The 20,909-nt window shown below is 41.1% G+C and overlaps 1 protein-coding gene across 9 annotated transcripts in view; it reads right to left on the bottom strand.

Annotated features, from left to right (window-relative positions):
• LOC122882838 (plexin-A1-like) overlaps nt 1–20,909 on the bottom strand; it is a 325,344-nt gene that overhangs the window by 78,399 nt on the left and 226,036 nt on the right. For all 9 annotated transcript variants that reach the window (XR_006379472.1, XR_006379471.1, XM_044210655.1 and 6 more), the window contains 3 exons: nt 18,197–18,364; nt 8,205–8,298; nt 6,100–6,336 (listed from right to left, as the gene is read on the bottom strand). Coding sequence is in view for 7 of the 9 variants with exons in the window: in XM_044210655.1 (XP_044066590.1) it covers nt 6,100–6,336; nt 8,205–8,298; nt 18,197–18,364 (499 nt within the window). In the remaining 2 variants the exon portion in view is untranslated. The remainder of the gene's footprint in view (nt 1–6,099; nt 6,337–8,204; nt 8,299–18,196; nt 18,365–20,909) is intronic.

Raw genomic sequence — 20,909 nt, 5'->3', positions numbered from 1 at the left:
GCAACAGGCTTGATATGTTGTGACAGGTTACCAGTAGATGGCAGTATTTGTTTAGTGATGTGTTGGGGCCCAATAACAAGGATTTCAGTTTTATTTGAGTTGAGCTGAAGAAAACTTATCGACATCCAATTTTTAATGTCAGACAGGCAGTCCTGCAGAGAACTCATCATACTAAGGTCAGTGGGCTTGACAGGGAGGTACAACTGTGTGTCATCTGCATAGCAATGAAAAGAAATACCATGTCTGTGGATGACATCACCCAAGGGAAGCATGTATAAGGAGAACAGTATTGGTCCCAGAATTGAACCTTGAGGCACACCGTACTTGATATGGGAAAAGGATGACATGAAGTTATTAATGCTGACACAGAATTTCCTATTGGACAAATAAGATGAGAACCAGTCTAGTGCAGTGCCAGATATGCCCACCCAGTGCCTCAGTCTATCTAAAAGAATGCCATGATCAATTGTACCAAAGGCAGCACTTAAGTCCAACAGCACAAGAATTGAACACATGCCTGCGTCTGCATTCATTAAAAGGTCATTGGTGACTTTGAGAAGGGCTGTCTCAGTTCTGTGGTGTTGACGAAATCCAGATTGGAACTTTTCAAAGGTATTATTGTTTTCCACAGCAGCAAGAAGCTGCTTAGATGTTTTTTGAGAATCTTCGAAATAAAAGACAATTTGGAGATTGGGAGATAGTTATCCAGTAGGGTGGGATCAAGCCCAGGTTTTTTTAGGACTGGCTGGACACAAGCTGTTTTAAAGAAATCAGGGCCAGTAGACAGTGAGCTGTTAAAAATAATTTGTAAAAGGGGCGCAATACAATCCATAACTTCCAATAGAAACCTAGTTGGGATTTTGTCCAGAGGGCTGGAGGACACTCTCATAATAGACATGATGTCTGCGAGTTCAGGCAGAGTAACAGCAGAAAAATTGCTCAAAGAATCCCTGAGCGGGTGATCCACATCTAAAAAGGCAGGATTGGGGGTGATATCAGATCTTACTATCACCACCTTTCCAGCAAAGTGCAAAAGAAACTTTTCACAATCAGCATCACACTCAGCAGGGGCACAAGGAGAGGCAGGGTTAACTAACTGATCTGCAGTCTTAAATAGGAATCTGGGGTTGTGCTGATGGGCAGAAATAAGTGCAGAGAAATAACATGTTCTTGCAGCCTTCACCATCCTATTATAAAGGCCTAATAATGCTTTCATGGCCACAAAGTGGACCTGGAGACCTGATTTCTTCCATCTGCGTTCTGCTCTTCTGCATTTCTTTTTACAGCTTCGAATACTGTCATTTAACCATGGCTCTATTCTAGTCTTTGAGTTTGGTCTATTTTTCAGAGGAGTTATGAGATCTAAGGTTGAAGAACACAGGTAGTTAAAATAATCAACCAAATCATGGTGTTGGAGGAATCGGGAAACACACTGCCAGGAGAATTGAACAGTGTACAGAATTTTAAGGCACTATGCTCATTAAGGACGCGTGTGTACTTAGAGCAGGATAAGACAGTACTAGCAGCCTCTAATTCACAGTTAAAAACAATGCATAGGTGATCAGATAAAAACATGTCCCTGGTTTCCACAGATGGGGTTTGCAGGCCCAAAGTAAAGACTAGGTCTAAGGTGTGGCCACGGGAATGAGTTTGGCCAGACACATGTTGTTGAAAGTTAAAAGAGTTAGTGATATTTAAAAAATCAGCAGCAAGGGCATTAGAGGAGTCATCAACATGAATATTAAAATCACCACAAAGAAGAATTCTATCATAATTTAACACAAGACTGGATAAAAACTCAGGGAGTTCAAAGCTGGTTTAGGGGGGCGATAAATAATAACAAATATGACCGGGAGGGGGCCACCAAGTTTAAACATGAGCACTTCAAAGGAGGAAAAATCATTGCAAGCTAAGAGGTCCCACTTAAAATGCTTCCTATAGACAGTAACAAGGCCCCTACCTCGACCACAGACCCTAGGGCGACTAAAGCAGTCATAATCAGGAGGGCACAATTCAGCCAGCTGACTGTGATCACCAGGACGTAACCAGGATTCAGTTAAAAACATAAAATCTAAATCAGTAGAAGAGATAAAATCATTTAAAATAAACGTTTTGTAGGAGAGGGATTTTACATTGAGAAGAGCCATCTCAAAAGTCTGTGCTGCTTCAGATTTGAGGTTGAGAAGTTATTATTATTATCGCTGTGTCGGCTGTGTCTGTTTCGCAGACCTATCCGAAATTACCACAGAAATGTTAAAAGTGGCACTAGAGGGATCCGGGCTCCAGATAGCAGCACTATGATCAGTCCACAAGGGGGAGGTAGTGACAGCAGTGGGTGCGTGGCAGTTTTTGGTGAGCAGAGAAGAGGAAGAAGAAGAGCAAGGGGAAACAGGTGATGTAAATAGTCAACTATGTGAGGAGGACATCACAGCGTGCTGCAGGTTAGCCGCCAGCATACGACTACCTGACTTGTTTGGGTGAAGACCATCTCGTGCAAACAAGGAAGAACGATCCCAGAATAAGTTAAAGTTGTGAATAAAACGTCATGGGTGCTCCAGACAGACTGGAGCCAGGTATGAAGGCTGAGGATCCTGCTAAAACGGCCAATTCCATGACCCAGTGTAGGAATTGGACCCGAAATGAAAGCATGCTTTCCGGTGCTGTCCGCCCGTCAGCAATCGGAGCTGCTGATGGGTGTCATTGCTGCCGACATGGACTATGATTTTCGTGATAGTCGTCGGGAGTGCAGCCAGAAGTCCGGGGAGCTTTTTGAGGATGTCGGGGGTCGTAGCTCCGGGAAAGCAGTGTGTGACCGCATTAGCGAAGTGGATATTCCTCACTATGGAGTCTCCAATGATCAGCGTGGTTCGGGGGCTGAGAGGAGACAGAGTCGATGATCGTGGAGACCGCCGAGTTCCATTAGCCATCCCTGGGATAGTCGTGGCCGGGAACTGCTGCGGCAAGGGGGTGGCGTCCTCCTTAGCAGAGGGGTTCTCTGCCATCTCAGGACAAATGAGACCCCCAGAGCTTCTCCTGATCACAGCCTCTTTCAGTAACTTGTGGCGAGAGGAGGAGGAAGACTTGACCGCTGGAAAAAGGGAGCGTCCCTCCAGTGGAGGAAAGTCCTGTGTGTCCAGGATGTCAAACCCGTTGGCCAGCGGAAGGTCCCGATGTGAAGGTGGAGGAGGCGGACACTTTGCACCATGTCTGTCCTTACAGGCTACAGTCCAGTGCTACGGTTGGCGTGGAGTCGAACTCACCGGAGCTTTCTCACCACCCCCGCCGGTGAGTGACTGTACATCCACTGGGGCTCGGCAAGGAGTATCCATATTATTGTTAGCTAAATCAACCCTTAGCTAAATCAACCTTTAGCTCTGTTCGCACTGAAAGAACAGCATCCTCTTCCAGTTTTGTGCTGCAAAGCTATTTAACTTTACATAAAGGAATTGACCGCCCGCTAAACCCCTCCCCTAAACAGTGGTTATCGAATCATAGCTTAGCAACTGTAACTAAACGTGGCAGGTCTGTCAAGCTTTGGATTTCTCTACATGTTAAAGCAGTGTGCTTGGAGCTGCAGTAAGAGTGATACTGGCATCTACAGAGGTTTGAGGGTGGTGTCATCTTTTTAGCTGGTCCAAAACCACAGGAACAAAGGTGTAAGGATTGGATTATTGTGTTTATCTGCTCTAACGTAAGATACAAACATCTGCTAAATAACTTACAAAATACAGAAGTGACCTATCCCAGCATGACTTCCAAAGAGCACATCATTAGCTGGTGGGGTTACAGGTTATGTCAAAAAAGAGCCCCATTCACAACTGGCACATCCACTGTGTAGTATTTCCCCACAGTGTGGAAACCATCCTGGGCACTACCTTAGTTTAGGGTACCGTTAGCTGCTCTGTCCTGATTTTTATTGGTACAATATCATGTAGGTAGCCATCCAGTGAATATTTAACAAGATTCTCATTCTAAAATGATTCAACTGGAAACATTTAAGATTCATTCAGAGACAGGGTTTTCTACAAACTCACAGGTTAACATTAGTGTAACTAGCTAGCTTGCTACAGCTGATAAAACCTGCCACTAACAGTTGTCAGCAGACAAAATTGATGGTCACCAGCTAGAAATGAAAAGCCTGCTTTTGCCCACTGATGGACGGGCCCTAGGGGACCAGCCCCACCCATCCAGGAATTTGGCCCTCCCAGGAGAAATCATCATTATTATTGTTATTATCATATATACTGGTATTTATTTATTTTTGGTTGTGATATATTATCATTAATGTTGTTATTTGATATATATATATGTGCTTTATCTAAATGGTTTTTTTTTTATTTGACTATCTTGCCACATTAGTGTATGGAATATCATGTTGAAAGAATTGGCTCCATTTCTGATATTTATGGTCTAACTACAGACTGGTTTTGAGTTGTGTGTACCTCTTGATATCGTCAACTTCTCAAAAGTTTTGCATGTTTTTTTTTTTTTAAAGTCAGTATGATGCTTCATTTCAGGCAGTGTCTGGCTAGCTTGGTTTAAGTATTAGCAATCAAATTTCTCTGTGGAAATGGACATAAGAAAGTGGTTTACCAACAAGAAAAGCGACACAGATTGACCATCCTAATGAGGATGGTCAATCAGCAGGTGCAGCCAAACTACAAGAATCAGCTACCATTAGCAGTTTTGTAGATTCCAGTAATGAAATGGGAAATAGCATTGGCATTATCACCAAGCTAGCAACCGCAGCAGGGCCAAGTGCGGCCACCACTGTGCCATCTTGCGCTATCTCCTCTCCCCTCTCCTCCACCACCACAACTGCCGGGGTCTGGGTCGCTGTTTTTGCCACCAGCAGCTTACTCCACCAGAGTAAGTAGGCCACAATCATATTAGTCGTATCATTTTTGTGAAAGGGATTTTTCCTGAATTGTCTTCCAGTAATAGCCAATATCGAGTAATAGATATGTCATAGAATAGAATAAAATGTCCCCTGAGCTGCATGCTGTCTTCCTTGTTTGATGTGTAGTGCTGTCCATGGTGCTGATGCAACTGTCACAATGTCGCTGTTTTGCACTAATAACTGACTTAGGCCTTGGACTGATTGTGTATAAACTGTAAGGTTGGTATAGGCTGCACTATCGGGTTACAATTAATTCATATCGACTGAGCCGAATTTTAAGTGTTATCATTAAAATATACAGTAAATAAGCAAGTAATTTAATAGTAGTCTTTTAACATATAAACCTACATAATATTGAACTATTCATTATGAATCCGTTGTTGCCAAAAAAACTGACTTTGATTGTCAGGGCACGCCCATGAAAACCAAGTGCCTGGCAAATGGACTGTACTTATATAGCGCCTTTCTAGTCTTTCAGACTACTCAAAGCGCTTCAATACCCCATTCACACACTGATGGCAGAACTGCTCATCAAAATAACTCACACACATTCACACACCGAAGGCACAGCCCTTGGGAGCAATTCGGGGTTCAGTGTCTTGCCTAAGGACACTTCGACATGTGGGCCGAGGGGAAGCCGGGATCGAACCACTGACCATCCGATTGGTGGATGACTGACCCTACCACTAAGCCACAGTCGCCCACAACTGGCCGCTTACTTTCCTCTGGCGGCAGGACTGATTCCATAATGTAAACCCCCCCCCCAAAAAAAACCAGGGATAGTCTTCCATTCTAAATTTCTATTCTTCCCAATGCATGTACTTTTAACATTTAAAGATCAGTTAAGGGCAACACAAGGGACTGTTTATCTACCACTGACCATACCGAAAAAAAGCTAATTTAAATTAGTTTGAAATCCAGATTTTTCTAATACCAAGTAAATGTGATGACTTTCAATTCTGTGTAGGTGTCAGTAGCCTTGTCCCCACTGCATACGCTGTCTAAAGGCAGTGCACTAAAGTCTCTTCATTGTCAGAGCTGCATTGTAGCTGACAAGTTAAAAAGTGTTTACAATGCTCCCTAGATAAGTAGCGGTAGCCAATACTGTTTGCAAGGTAAAAACTCAGTTCAGAGCACTGATAAAATAATCTGAAATGTACAGGCAGTTAGAGAAAAGTCTCTAACACTGCCTTTCTTACCTTGAGTATGAGCGGTGACGTGGGTTTGAGTTCTAGTATCCCAGAGGGACTCAACGGTTCAAACACAGGGTCAGGGTAGTAGCTGAATGTCTCATTGACCACCACCAGAGCATTCACGTTGTCCATGTAGAACCCAATCTCATCAGGACCGGTGCCGGTCTCGGAAAAACCCAGCTCTGAGTCTGCCACTGATGGAGCCAGACACACCATGACTGAGTTGTTATACACAGTACAGTTCTGAAAATGAGAAAGAGGGGAAACAAGAAACAGTTTATGGCTTATGTTTGTAGTCATTTGGAGAATCTACCACATTTAATTTTAGGGTAAGGTACCTAAACATTTAGGGAAAATCAAAATTCCTTTAGCCTTCTTTGAATTTAATGAAACTATATATGCACACACATATGTTGAATGTGGACACAAACCTAAATATTTTTTATTATAATCTAGTCACAGTTCTATTTACAAGAGAATACCATGTATTAAACGTAGCACAGCCTCCTTTTGAAATACTGAGAATAACCTGCAGGCTATAATTTTCTTTTAAAATGGATCTGTTGGGTATAATAACCCAACCTTTTTGTAAGTCAGTGCCCTGTGAAACTGCAATGCTGTTACACCTATTGGAAATGTAAATTGGTTGCAAATTTATGATCAACTGTTAATAATGGGCAATGTGCTGTGTGCCTTTGCTTGAATATTTTACATCATTGTTTTGGAGAATACATGAATACATGATGTCATGGCCATGTTTGGTTCAATTTATAGATTTAGACTTATAGGTTATAGGTTTTTAGTTTTAGACCATTTACTAAAAATGTATTTTACATTGCTCCCATACATTTTTGCATTGGCAAGACACGCCCCTGTTTGTACACCTATGTCAACACTAAGAAAAATGTAAACATTAAATAAACAAAACAAAATGCTTATTGATTGTCTTCATATTTGATTTGATTTTATGTGGTGCTATTCTGTCAAGGCAAGTCTTGCTTTGAACACATCACAGAGATTTTAAATCAATCCATGCATTCAGTTGCATTGCAATACAATAGTAATGCTACGTTGATAAAAAATAAAACCAGACATGATGTTCATTGTGATGGATTACCTATCTCAAGCAAGTCTCTGCAATATGGCTGTCATACAATAATGAAATGAATAAGAAAGGCTGTCTGGAAGGTTAGAAAAATGTATTGAAAAATGTAAAACATTATAGTATGCTTTGGAAAATGGCTGTCAGTATTCATGATTTGTGGTAAATGGGCGACAACATTAAAAAACATCAGCACGGTCCTTTAAGTGCAAAGTAGCACTTTGATAAAGGGCTGTGTGGGATGCATTGTGTAGGCTGTTTGCCTCAATAAATGACAGCTTTATCTGCAGGTTGAAGTGCCTTAGTATTGTTTGAAGTTCAGTTCTTAACCCTGACAACTAAAGAGCTTCAACTTCAACTAAAGAACTTCAACATAGTGACAATCACCAATTGTGATTGTCACTGTGAGTTGAAGCTCACAAGTGCTCTGTGAACATTATCTATAGAATTGATGAAACTCTTCAACTCTTCAAATGGGACTTCAGGTTTTGCATTGATTTTTTCTTTCGTCTTCATTCCGAAAAACATTCTCTGACTCACTCTCTTTCACTCACACACAACATCACTCTCTCATGTTGTCTCTTTCTTTTTGTGACACAAACACTCATGTGGTGCAGTGACATTTGAAAAGCTATGTGGCCTGATGTAGCGTTAGATGTCTGAAGCTGTAGCTGTAGAGAGGGGAGACAATACACAGAGACAGACTGTCAGCCACCTTCAGCAGCACTATAGATGTAGTTGTCTGCAGATGTGCTTGTGTGTGCGGAGGAGTATGTCTGAATATATTTGTCAGTTAATGTAAGTACTATATTTGTGTGTAAATCTGAATAATGTATACTGTATGCCAGGGTGTGTTTGTAAATTAAAATTTGTGCATATGAGCTTGAGTATGCCAGTGTGTGTCTCTGCAGTGGCTACCTGTGAATATGAACATGTTTATTAGTCTGTGTGCTTGTACTGTGTGTGTCTGTGTTTATGTGATGTGTGTGTCATTCATATCAATACTCACATGAAAGGATTCTGCCTGCCCATACTTGGCCCTGATCTTTGGTTCTCGGATGGTTGCAAGGTTGGTCCCGCTCACTGTCAGCAGAGTCCCACCACTGTATGGACACAGAAGAAGAGAGTAGGAGAAGAGGAAGAAGAAATGTCCACTAGGTAGGCAAGACCTTCTCCAGGGCAAACAAATCTCTGCCTGATTCAGTGGTATTACTGATTGGTAACAGTCAATACCTGCAAAATAGAATTACTGCAGCGTGCATCTGCAGGAAGTGGTGTGACAAATGTTCCCACAGAAAAGTAAATGGACTGCATTTATATAGCACCTTTCTAGTCTTTCGACCACTAAAAGCGCTTTACACTACATGTCAACACACACACACATTCATACATTGATGGCAGAGGCTGCCATGCAAGATACCAACTGCTCATCATCAGAAAGAAACAAATGCTTATTCACACACTCACAGCACATGGGTTCAGTATCTTGCCCACGGACACTTCGACTTGCGGGTTGGGGGGAGCTGGGGAATGAACCACTGATCGTCCGATTGGTTGACGACCCGCTCCACCTCTAAGCAAGCCACCCCTCTAGTAAAAAATATTATTTTTCTGCTTTGGCAAAACAGCACTGTGGCAGAAAGCAACATCTGATTACAACATTGAAATTAGGGACCATCAAGTCGCAATTTCTTTTCCCGATTATGTCATGTTGTCAAATATAATTGCTGCCTGGATTATGTAAACAGGCAATGTTTTTTTGAGTGAATGAAGCGCTACATCTATATGATGCACAGGAGTCGTAGGGCAGTGGCAAGGTGGATGGGCGTCCAAAGCTCAGGATTTTGACACCAGAGACTGGGGTTCACATCCTGAGGTGCCTATTCATGGTATATTCACAGAGTGCTATGGTTAGGTTTAGGCAACAAAAGCATTTTGGTTAAGATTAGGGAAAGATTGTGGTTTTGGTTAAATGTTAGTTAACATGTGTATTGTTTCATCCAAAACGTATGTTTTTGCACATTAGTACTATATGAATGTAATTTCTAGGAGACAGGATTGGTTAACATGAAAAATTATGATAAGGAGCATAATTAACACTGGCATTTGCATAAATGTATGTATAAAACTGTAGTTCAGCACTCCATGTGTGCAGCTATTATTAAAATGTTTAGAAAAGAATAGCCTGACCACTTTGCAGGAAAGAAAGAACAGAAAGTTTGACTCCAGGTGTATAGTGGAGTGCCCTGGGCATCAGGTAGGGTTTAGAGATTAACCCTTTATAATGGAGTTTACAGAGAAAAAGAGAGAATGAGAACATGAGGGAGCATATGTGTGAGTGAAAGTGAAAGAGAAAAAGGAGAAAGAGAGAGTAAGAGGCAGAGAGAGAAATTGAGTGAAGGGGAAAGATCCACAGAGATACTCTACATACTTTAATCACAAATCTATCCACAGCAAATATGTGCTTGCCTTGAGCTGGTGAAGGTCAGTGAACTGAATCCAGTAAATAACAATGCCAGAACTTGGCTGAAGCCCCAAGCTTCATTTTGTTGATGAGTAGTATGTGAAGGCAGACTCACACCCTCCTGGTGTAGAAATGTCTATTTGGTTGGATCAATTCTTAAAAGATTTCATTATTTTCTTCATGACTGAGACTGTAGATTTGCTTGTAGATTTGAAACAGCTGATTGGTTTCAAATCTTTCAATTGCAAATTCCACCAGGCAAAAAAAAATAAATAAAAAATTCATTTTTAAAATAAAAAAGTTACTCCTCAGTGGTATCTCATGTTGATCTGAACCAAAATGATAGGTGGACTTGTTTTTTTTATGACCACCCACAATGCAAGATTACTAGTGCTGAGAAATGATCATGGAGTTCACAGAAAAATTTAAATCTTTATTACAGGAGGACTCTTGCCACTTGTAAAGACAATGGACTTAGTCTATTATTTTCATTGCTACACTTAAAGTGGATTTATGAGGTTTTCATGAAATATGTCTTACCTTCTTCATGCCTACCTTGTTTTACAGTGGCAGTTCCAACCTGTGAGTACTCTACTCTGTTTTCTGCTAGGAGATCACTACCTTTCACTGCTGCCTAGGCTATCTGTGCCTCTGAGAAATATACTGTAGTTTATAAGATTCCCTGTGGTGTGTCTTTCTGCAGGTTTCTTACTGCCTGGAGGGGGATATACTGTAGTCTCTTACAGTGCTGTCTGAAATAAAAGGCTGAGATAAAATCTTGTATCTTGAAAAAGTCATAAACAATGTGCAGCTCCCTTACTGCACATTGGAAACTATAGCATTTTTGAAAAAATGCAGTGGCCATTCAATGGGTATTTTGGGCCTTGGTGAAGTTACCACCCACGGTTATGATCTCTCTTTAAAAAAGGGATCTCATCTCTTCGCAGACATCTTGTGGACTTGATGTGTAGTGTAATGCCCCTAATTCTCTGCTTATAGATCCCTGCGCCTGACTGCTGCCTCCACTATCTACACCTTGAAGACAAGTGTTTTTTAAGATTTACTCCCTCTGTTGATTGGGTATCTTCAGTGGTATGAGCTCTCTGCAGGGGATACTGCCGAGGTAGGGAATGGCCCATTGTCACTGCCATGACTATTTAATTACAGAAGTCTCTACTCTGTAGATGACTCGCCACTTGTCTCCTACTGTGTTGTTCTTTTTGCTGTTTCTGAATATTTTGGAGCTTAACTCCAAAGTATAATTTCAAACATTTTAAAAACAGACATCTTGGTATATCTTGACCAATCACCTTTGTTGACCTGGCACTGTGGAGTCCCTAAAATATCTACGGGAGCTGGCCCTATAAAATGCCAAAGCTCTCCCTGTTCTTTGTCCCTCTATTCCTATTCCTTATCCACCATTCTTCCAGGATTCATAATAACTTGGATGGCTTTGAGTAATCCTGCAACTCTGCCTGTATTGCCTCCATGTGAAAGTGATGGACCTGCCACATATCCTGTGGACTTTCTGTCATTTGAGACAAGTTCTAGTGCTCCCAGCAAGATCAGGTAACTGATCCAAGCAACACGTCTGCAGGCCATAAAGGTCACACAGGGAGGCACAGTGACTACAAAGTTAAGTTATAGCATCATTAATTATATATTAATAATACATATTTTAAAATTGTGTTCAAATTCTCCCTATTTTATTCTTGCTTTATTTCCACAACATCTGTTTATCACATATATGATTTTATGCCTGTATGTGTATAATGACATGCAGCAAAGAGCCACGGGCTGAATTTGAACTTGGGCCGCTGCCCGTGTTTATCTAAAGTTATAATGCAAAGCACCATCTGGTCCTTTAAAACATATTGTTGCATAAGCAGTGCTTCAATACCTGAATGTTATATACTGTAAACTATGTTTGCTCATATACTACATGAGATGCTAACAAAAGACAAAAGTGAGCTACCATTATGTTACACTGTTCTTTATAAGAGAGATGAAGGCGGCTGATCAACAAAGGAGCAATAGAGCTGAGGCCACATTCAAATTAACTGATTTTTAATAAGGTTCAAGGTACATTTATTTGTCATTCTACAACACAGGGCTGCACAGTGAAATTAAAGTTACACACACAGAACATATATACAAATATTTAAAATTAGAATAGAATAAAAATAAAAGCAATATATACAGTTACTTATATTCATATATTATACAAGGTAGTGGTATGGTAATGGAAAAACCAGCATAACAGAAAGTTCCATGTCATTTATTTATGGTGGAGTGCGGAGGATGAGGTGGAGTTGAGAAGTCTGACAGCCTAAGGAAAAAAGCTGCTGTGTAGTCTGGTGGTATGACAGCGGATATTTCTGTATCGCTTGCCAGACGGCAGCAGGATAAACAGGCTGTGGCTCGAGTGGGTATTGTCTTTTAGTATCCTTTGGGTTCTGTGCAGGCACCTCACCTTTCCAATATCACTGATGTTCAGTAGATGGGTACCAATGATGTTCTGGGCGGTTTTGCTTTCTATTGGTCCTCTGTAAAAGTTAACAAGAACTTGGCACGGGAATTTTGCCTTCTTAAGTTTCCTTACAGTTGTTTCTGAGCTTTCTTTATCAGCGTGGATATGTGTGCTGTCCATGACTCTGTGATGCTGATTCCCAGGAACGTAAAACTGTTCACTTGCTACAACTCAGCTCCACTGATGTAGACAGGAGTGTGTGTCCTTTTTCCTAAAATCAACAATCAGCTCCTTGGTTTTGCTGACGATGAGAAGTAGGTTGTTCTCTGTGCACCACTCTGCAAGATGGGCAGTGGAGATGGCATCTGTTGGTTCTGTATGCAAACTGGTGACGGTCCAAGCTAGCTGGGATGTTGTTTTTGATGTGCTGGAGAACCAGTTTTTCAAAGCACTTCAAAAGAATAGAGATGAGTGCCACAGGGCGGTAGTTGTTTAGACTAGACCTAGCAGACCTTTGGTCCAGGTTCGATGATGGTTGTCTTGAAGCAGGTGGGAACAATCTCCTGTGACCGTATGCCTAAATTACGGGGGGGTTACAACCCCCCCACTAACCAAAACCGCCCAGTACAACCCCCCAAAATATCATAATGATGAATGAAAAATATTAACTGTAAAACATGATAAAGTGGTTGGTTTTCTCGATTCAATGTAATTAACAAGCAAAGAATAACATTTTTTCAACCCCTCCCCTCCCCTGTATTGTGAGAGTTGGTTGCCTCCATCCTCCCGAGTCTTCTAAAGCAGCAGTGGCAGTAACTGCGGTGCTAGCAATAGCAAGCATGCATCTAACTATAAGGTGAGGAATGATATGATATGACTTTATTTTCAGATTCACATTTTTTAAAAAGCTCTCTGTTATGTATATTTATTTTTAAATGCAGCTCTCATTAGGCTATAGGCTATAGGCTATTGAAATGAGAAAGGATTCACTATTAGTAGTTAACGTCTGTGTAGAATGGAATGTTAGTTTCTTTCATGTTCTTGGTGTATACTCATTCACACCTCAAATCAACAGTATTAATTTTTCTATGCGTTGAAGCAGTAATACCAGAGGCCAAGCAATCGTTTTGAACGGGCACTGCACTAGTACAAAATGAAAAGAGGAGCAACAAAAGACCAACCAACAATTTTAAGTTGTTGGTTGGTCAACAACAAAAAGAGAAAAATCTCTTCCTAACAGGAGGTATGCTACTGTTGTGGCCCTACCACTCATGAATCAAATAATTGAATGAAAGTCATATTTTCTCCTGTGTCATTGTGTTCGCTGAACTGTAAGCTAGCTAGGCAAACGTTAGCATTATATAATCAGACTACTTTTACTGGAGCTACTAGCTAGTTGCGATTAGCTAATATTAGGTATAACTACTTTTTATTTCTAAGTTGTATGTTATATTTCATCAGATCCAAGAAGGTGAATGTAGCAGCATGGCAGGCAGTGTGACTAGATGGAGAGGGGGCACAGGTGACCAGGTAATGACCTCAAAGAGTTAAGATGCTGTGGCAAGCAAACGCTGTTGAACAGGCTAAAAGACATGTAAGAGTTGTCCATAGAATTGTCAATTTTTTTTTTTATTCAACTACACTGGTTGGGTTATGTAGAGAATGTTGTTTTTGTATGTCTCGCGAAACAGACATTTAAAAGCCTGTTTGCAAAAGAAAAATTTCCTGGGGGGGGATCTCAACCCCCCAAGTGTTCATCCCAAAGTTGTGCCCTTGCCTGTGACAGTGATGATGTGTTAAAAATGTCAGTAATGACATCAACTAGCTGATTGGCACATGTTCTTAGTACACAGCCAGGGATGTTATCAGGCCCAGCAGCTTTACTCATATTCACTCTCAGCAGGATTCTTCTCACATCCACTGTGGATACTAACAGTGGCCGATCTTCTGGAGATGGAGTACACTTGACAGCTGACTCAGCTTTGTTGAGGAGATCAAAACGAGCATAGAATGTGTTAAGCTCATCTGGCAAGGTGGACTCACACATGATAGGCGCGCTCCTGCTTTTGTAGCCTGTGATGGTCTGGACAGCTTGCCACATATCTTTGGTGTTGTTGGTGTTGAGGTCTCTCTCCAGTCTCTTGTGATGTCTCCGCTTTGCCTCCTTGATGCCAGCTTTCAGTCTCGCTCTGGCTGTGTTGTATGCTTCCTTGTCACCTGACTGAAAGGCAGCTTTTTTGGCTTTGGATAGTGCTCTCACCTCTCCATGCCTTCATCCAGGCTTTTTGGTTGGGGAATGATTTTACTGTCTTTGTGATCACCACATCGTCAACACATTTGCTGATGTATGATGTCACTGTTGATGAATATTCCTCAAGGTTGATGTGGTTCTCATGGATGGCAGCATCTCTGAATGTGTGCCTGTGCACTCAGTCCTGTAGAGCTGCTATAGCTTCATCTGTCCACACTGTAAGTGTTTAATGGTTTGATCCTTTTAATAAGGTGGGAGTAAGTGGGCAGGAGAAGCAGGGAAATATGGTCTGATTGACCAAAATGGGGGCAGGGGGAGGGCTTTGTAGCTGCCAGAAATGTTCATGTAAACATGGTCCAGGGTATTGCTTTTACCACAAATGCAACATGGGACAAGGCAGGCTGCACTTCTTATAATACTGCCTGTCCTCTGCCTTCTTTCTCCTACTCCCCTCTCCTTGATGTATATTTGTGCTGAGTCCCTCTGTCCCTGTTGCTCCTCTCTTTGTCTAAGTGAGTCTCTTTAGCTCAGGTACATGCTTCAGGGAACAGACAGCAAGACAATCAGGATAAACTCTCAGCGATAGCTGGGGAAATCCCACCTCTATTGTTAGTGTTTCTCTCCGTCTGCTCTCCCTCCTCCTCTTGCCATCTCTGTCCAATCTTCCTGTTTTACCACTCTCTCTGTTTTCCTCCTCTCATCGACTGTCAAATATTTTTGATACAGTTTTTCTACAGCAGGGAAAAAAAGCTTCCCTGTAAGTTGACCATAACACTACCTTATGTGAAAACACCAGTTTTGAATATATCAAGTTCATTTTGGGTAAACTTTGAAACACAAAATTGCGCCACTGACAAATAGCAAGCTGTCTTGACAGTGCTGACAGAGAGCCAGAGAGTAAGAAATGGAGGAAGCTATCATAGCCTATTAGCTGTGTTGCACCATCATGTTTTATTACACCCTCTGTTGGGGTTTAAAATGTTCCACAATAGAGGCATGGTTTGTAGACAGTTATGAGACAAAGGTTGGTACTATCTTTTGAATAGACAGTGTAAAGTAAATGTCCCATTAGCGACAGAGCTAACAAGCTAGCTAGCAATGAAGAGCTTCTTTTCCCCACTTCAATAACTCTTTATTGAATGAAATGATATAGTAGAATCCTTGGAACAAAATGCCAGGGGGCACAGTACAGAAGCTTGGAGAGCTACTGTGACTGACTAGTGCTAGTATGTTCCCGTGTTGCTAGCATGTCAATCGTTTAGCTCTCCAACGACATTAGTTCACCAAATATCCCTGCCAGTAGTCCGTACACCATTCAGTTTGTGAGGACGTGTGGTGCTGTGCCACTTTCTGGTGTGACCTTTATGGTTGTAATTAAATTAATTAAAGACTTTGGTTAAGTAAATTTGCACTTTCAGGATATTGTGGCAGCTGCCTGCTTGTTGCCTGAACATCTACTGTATATTTAGACATGGCCACTATCCAGTACAACCAGTTTTCTAATGGTTACCATTAAGCAGCTGCACTGGGGTAGTAGGGGTATTCAGTGCCTTGCTTAAGGGCACCTTGGCAGTACTTGCTGAAGGAGTGGCAAGTCCCATGGCCATCTGTTTTATTTACCCAGCCGGTTTTGGAGAAGATTTGCATATTTAGGTCCAAAATTGCTTCTCTAACTTCTCCTGCTGCCCAAATATCTTTCCTCAGTATCCCAAATGAGCAATCCTCATTGATTTATTTTTGAAGTGCTGTCTTCTTCCTAAATGGAATATCATCAGCCAAGCACAATGACAATGTACTCTCTCTCTCTCCCCTGTTCTTTTCACTTCTCACTGTCTTTCATCCACTCTTGCTATCATCACCCAAGCACAATGATAATGCTCTGCAGGCGTGCCTGTATTTGCACAAAGGCAGACAATGAGGCAGACATGAACCAACATGTGACACTGACAGAAGGCACCGGCTGAAACGCATCAGCTAAATTAAAGCTTCCACTAGCTGAAAGCAACACACAAACTTTGTCTATCACAGTTTTGTCGCTGTTTGTGAGGTGTGTGTGTGTGTGATGTTTTGTGGTTTTCTCAGCCAGATGGAGGAGAGATCTGAGGCCAAACATCAGGGACGCTGCATGTATCTTTTTTTATGTGGGATCAGTGATTGGGCCTCAGCTGCTTCTCGGCCAGTCCTACTGGGCAAAGGGAACAGGGCAGGATTCATCAACACTCTTCTCTAACAAGCTCTGCATCTATCTGCTACCATCTACTGATGAATCACAACAGGGAAGAAAGCAACACAGAGAAGGAAAGAAAGGAGCAGGAGGGAAGGAGGTAAAATGTGGGGAGACAGGGCAAGATAGCTGCCTGTTTCAACATCATGAAATAAATTAAGAAGATAGGGAATTTAAAAAATGCAGAATAACAGAGGGAATATAGAAAGGAATAAGTTTACAGCAGGTGTTCTGATATATGTTAGATCGGATAGGCCCAATTGGACAGGTGGGTAACATAAACATAAAAATAAAACTCATTAATCTGGACAGAATTTTAGGCAAATCACAGGTGGTGGTTGGTAATAGACAAAAAAGGAAAATCTTGACCTTTTTCACTAGCCAGCATCCAGCTCTAAGAGATAGAGTTTAAGATCCTGAATCCAGACAGGACTTAAAGTAGAGGAGGTCCAACAGGTGCCAATAATCAGTGGGTAATTGGCATTGTAATTAATAACGGGGTAGTGGGAGGAAAATCAAACACATATGAGTCCCAGAAGTATTAAAATCACTGATTAGTCCAAGCAATATTAAAATCACCCAACCTCCCAAAGAGAAATAGAACCCAGGCTGAATGGGGCTTCAGAAAAGCCACTTAGGTAAGGGCTAGGCCCCTAAATACTAACCCAGGTCTCCATCACAAAGACCAATATGTTCATCCGTCTGCCCTTCCTGCGAGTAAATTTACTTAAATGTGAAAGTCTTTGTTTGTATGTGCCCTCCACAGTGATACTCCTGTCATGTTCAATGCTGAGCAGTGGAGGGTCTTTATGCATGATAGGCTGTGGAATAGCTTCTGTGGAAGCTGAATATCAAAGTGAAAGTTGCATTAGTTCAGACAGAGAATTTTAGTCTTACACACCATCAGCAGATCAGTATTAACTGCCACTTCAATCACCAATCACATTACACATTAAAACAATCAATGGACTGTTTAATCTGACAAGCTCACACTACCCATTTTCGGATCAGCCAAGCTGCTGCTACTGCTGATGATTTCCTCCACTAAAAATGTCTTGCTTGAGCCAGATAAAAAAATTTCCAGAGGCACCGTCAATTTACGTCTCTCCAAACCCGCTGTCAGAGCTCTCATCTAGCATTTAAGTCTGCTCAGATTGCTTCAAGAATGCTTCCTCAAATTTGTCCTGCTAATGCTGCTGCATCACAAGCAGTAGTGTAAAGGTCATGGTCCAAATTGTGATTTCATCAAGCCACTAGCCTTTCAGAATATCCACCCTGCACTCCAGAATTTCCAGTAGGAAACAACATTTTTAGTTTGGTGCATTCATTGAGCTCCCTGCAGGAACTTTCCTATGCTGTTTGGATTCATTTTAGGAACATCAATTTGTTGCTATAGCTAGTCAAATAGGCTCTCTCAACCAAAATCTGTTATTTGGTGAGATGGTAAGTTGCCAAAACACAAGATACTGAGTCATGCTAGTTTGTCTAGAAGCCCTGGTCGGGCTACTAATGAGCATTGTGAACATAAAAGGACTAAATACAAGAAATTAATAAAACTGAGTAATAAATGATAACACAACACAACATCTTACCTGGCAATGCTCCAGTCAGGTTCAATCCGCAGGACAGTGGGGTCTTCAGTGTAATTAAACTTGACCTCTGGGTTTCTGAGCTCAGCGTCGTCAATGTCCACCAAGACTGATGCACTGCCTGGTGCTAATCCAGCTGGTGTAACGCACACTATTTCACGGGAATTCCTCCTGGATGGACAGACAAATGAAAAGTTGGAGGAAGGTGATCCCATACCCAACATGGATTTGACAGACAGCTAATTGTAGAGGGTGGCCAAAATCAATGTCAACTCAGACAAATGCCAAATTTCCAGAAAGCCCTATGCCACACTGTAAAGCTAAAATCCAAACTACAGTCTCATAAGAAACTGTTGTGAACTGATATTTGAAAGATATATTTAGGTAATAAATAGAGAGATCTAGGATACAAATACATATTGCAGATTTAAGATTGCAGAATGAAAGTGAAAAAAACATTTCACACTTCAACAGAGAGAAGAACAGAAAGGAGGCACTCATCAATATCCCACAAAGAAGCTGTCTAGCAGAGTATGACCACTCTAAAAACAGAATTATAATAGTAAAGAGGCAATGATTACTTTCTCTTGCCAGGACATTCCTTAAGTACTGAGGTCCAAGCTGAAGCGTTGACATATTAATGACCTTTATTGTGCTTGTCATTACCAGTGTGTAGCCTGGGAAGCCAATTAGTCTCATTTTCTTAATAATAATTGTGACCAGTGCACTTCAAACCAGCAAGCCAGTCATGTCCTGCGAGATGACCACTCACCTGGCCTGCTGGATCACAGGAATCACAGTTGGCTAATCACAGTTGAAGCTTTTGATTACAGGAGTGTGAGCCATTGGCAACAATGTATATTGTGTGTGTAATGTCTCTGGCCCCTTTTACACCTGGTATTAACATGTGATCTGTATTAGCAGTGTTTCCCATTAATTACCCATTAACTACCTAGACCTATTACCTGCTGTACACGCGCACACTCACACACACACACACACAGCTGATGGCAGAGCAGAGAGGCCGCGGTGGAGACACCAGGTGAAGTGAAGGTAATGGTTTACTTGAGTTGATGACAAATTGAGGAAAAAGTAGAAAAGGGATATTTCCACCTACTTTGTCTGCAGTTGTTTCGTTTGTTAGCGAATTGTTATGAACAAACTAAAATGAAAGCTGTCTGTATGTAGCCTAACTGTTTATCCTAGTTTGCCTCAAATCTTAACATGTGGCAAATTCTTGTAAACTTAGCTACTGGCTGAGACAAACCAGCCACTCCCCTTTCTACCAGCACAGGGAGGATGACAGGAGGAAGGACTGATACTGACTGTCTGTTTTCTTCATATTTTGATGTCAGGAATATTATTTATTTGACTGACATTTTAGATTTGTTTTCAGTGAGATATTATTGAGTATACTGACTTTGCTGTTGTAAACTTTACTGTTGATGCTCTAGAAACAATATTTAGTTATATTTAAAATATAAATAAATTCGAATCATGTTCTGAATTCATTCTTTAAAAAAAATAATAATTAAAAAAATCCAAATTCTTTAGTAATGAAGAAGAACCGGTAAGAGTATTGATAAATAACCAGGCCGATAAGAGTATGGATAAGATAAAGATACAATCCTAACCCCTACAACTGGTAAGTGGCACCCTCTTTTTGCAAGGATGAGCAAATTGCAGTCCAAGTCCCTTCACTATAAGCCTTGTTTAACCAGTGTTATTTTGTAATTATTATTTTTATGGCACACAGTGCAATCACTCACAAAGATGTGAAGGATAACTTCAGGACATCGCGCTTACTTCATTACACATTTGTTTCACTTTTTTTCCAGCTAATGTCTGAGTATAATGTGAAAAACTACAACTGTGTGTTTTTTTTAATGTGTGTGTGTTTAAATATTGTAATGATAATAGTATAAAATTATGTAAAATGCACAGTTTATAGTCAAATAAACAAAATTTTCTTGGGGGAGAACCCCCAAACCTCACGACCACACGACCCCCCCGCTGCAACCACAGCACCTAAGCCCTCCAGAAACCTAGGCAAAACCCTGAATGTGTTTATGATTGCATTCTTTAGAGCTTCATAGATCTAGCCTCTTAATTTTGCTCTCAAAGTGCACCAGATTGGTGCACAGATTGAAATTACAAAAAGTACAAAATTTTCCCCCTCGGACCCTCTTGGGATCTCACAAAATCCTGTGGGAAACATTGATTTGGATACAGTGGATAATGACATCTGATACATGGGCCTATGCATTTACACCCGGTATTAATAAGTGTTTTATCTTCTGCCTGCATTGTGATCAGATACTCAATATTCAAAATAAGACGGTGTAGTCCCTCATTCGTCCAGGAGTGTTCTATCGTAGAAAAGGTTTCAGTCGTAGAGCCGAAACGTCTTAATTCTGAAAACAGTGTCCAGATGACTACGACTGAAACCTTTTCTACAACAGATCTCAAGGTGGTGATCTCACATCTGGAGGTGGTCTGGCAGATGTGATTGCATCCCGATCACAATGCATTTACACCTTTTTTTTTTTTACAGATTTCTTACATATCCAGTGACAAATCTTGTTGTCATTTTAATTTTAAATCACATTTAAAAAAGCATAAAAAATAAAGGACTGCAATGAAGTGAGAAGTAAAATTATAAAGTGGATTTTTTTTAACATCAAATTACATCAAGACTTGAGTTGTTAAGATGACA

The sequence above is a fragment of the Siniperca chuatsi genome, linkage group LG10 (genome assembly GCF_020085105.1).
Source record: "Siniperca chuatsi isolate FFG_IHB_CAS linkage group LG10, ASM2008510v1, whole genome shotgun sequence".
In the NCBI taxonomy this organism is placed as follows: Eukaryota; Metazoa; Chordata; class Actinopteri; order Centrarchiformes; family Sinipercidae; genus Siniperca; species Siniperca chuatsi.
This window is presented reverse-complemented; position numbering and strand designations above follow the sequence as displayed.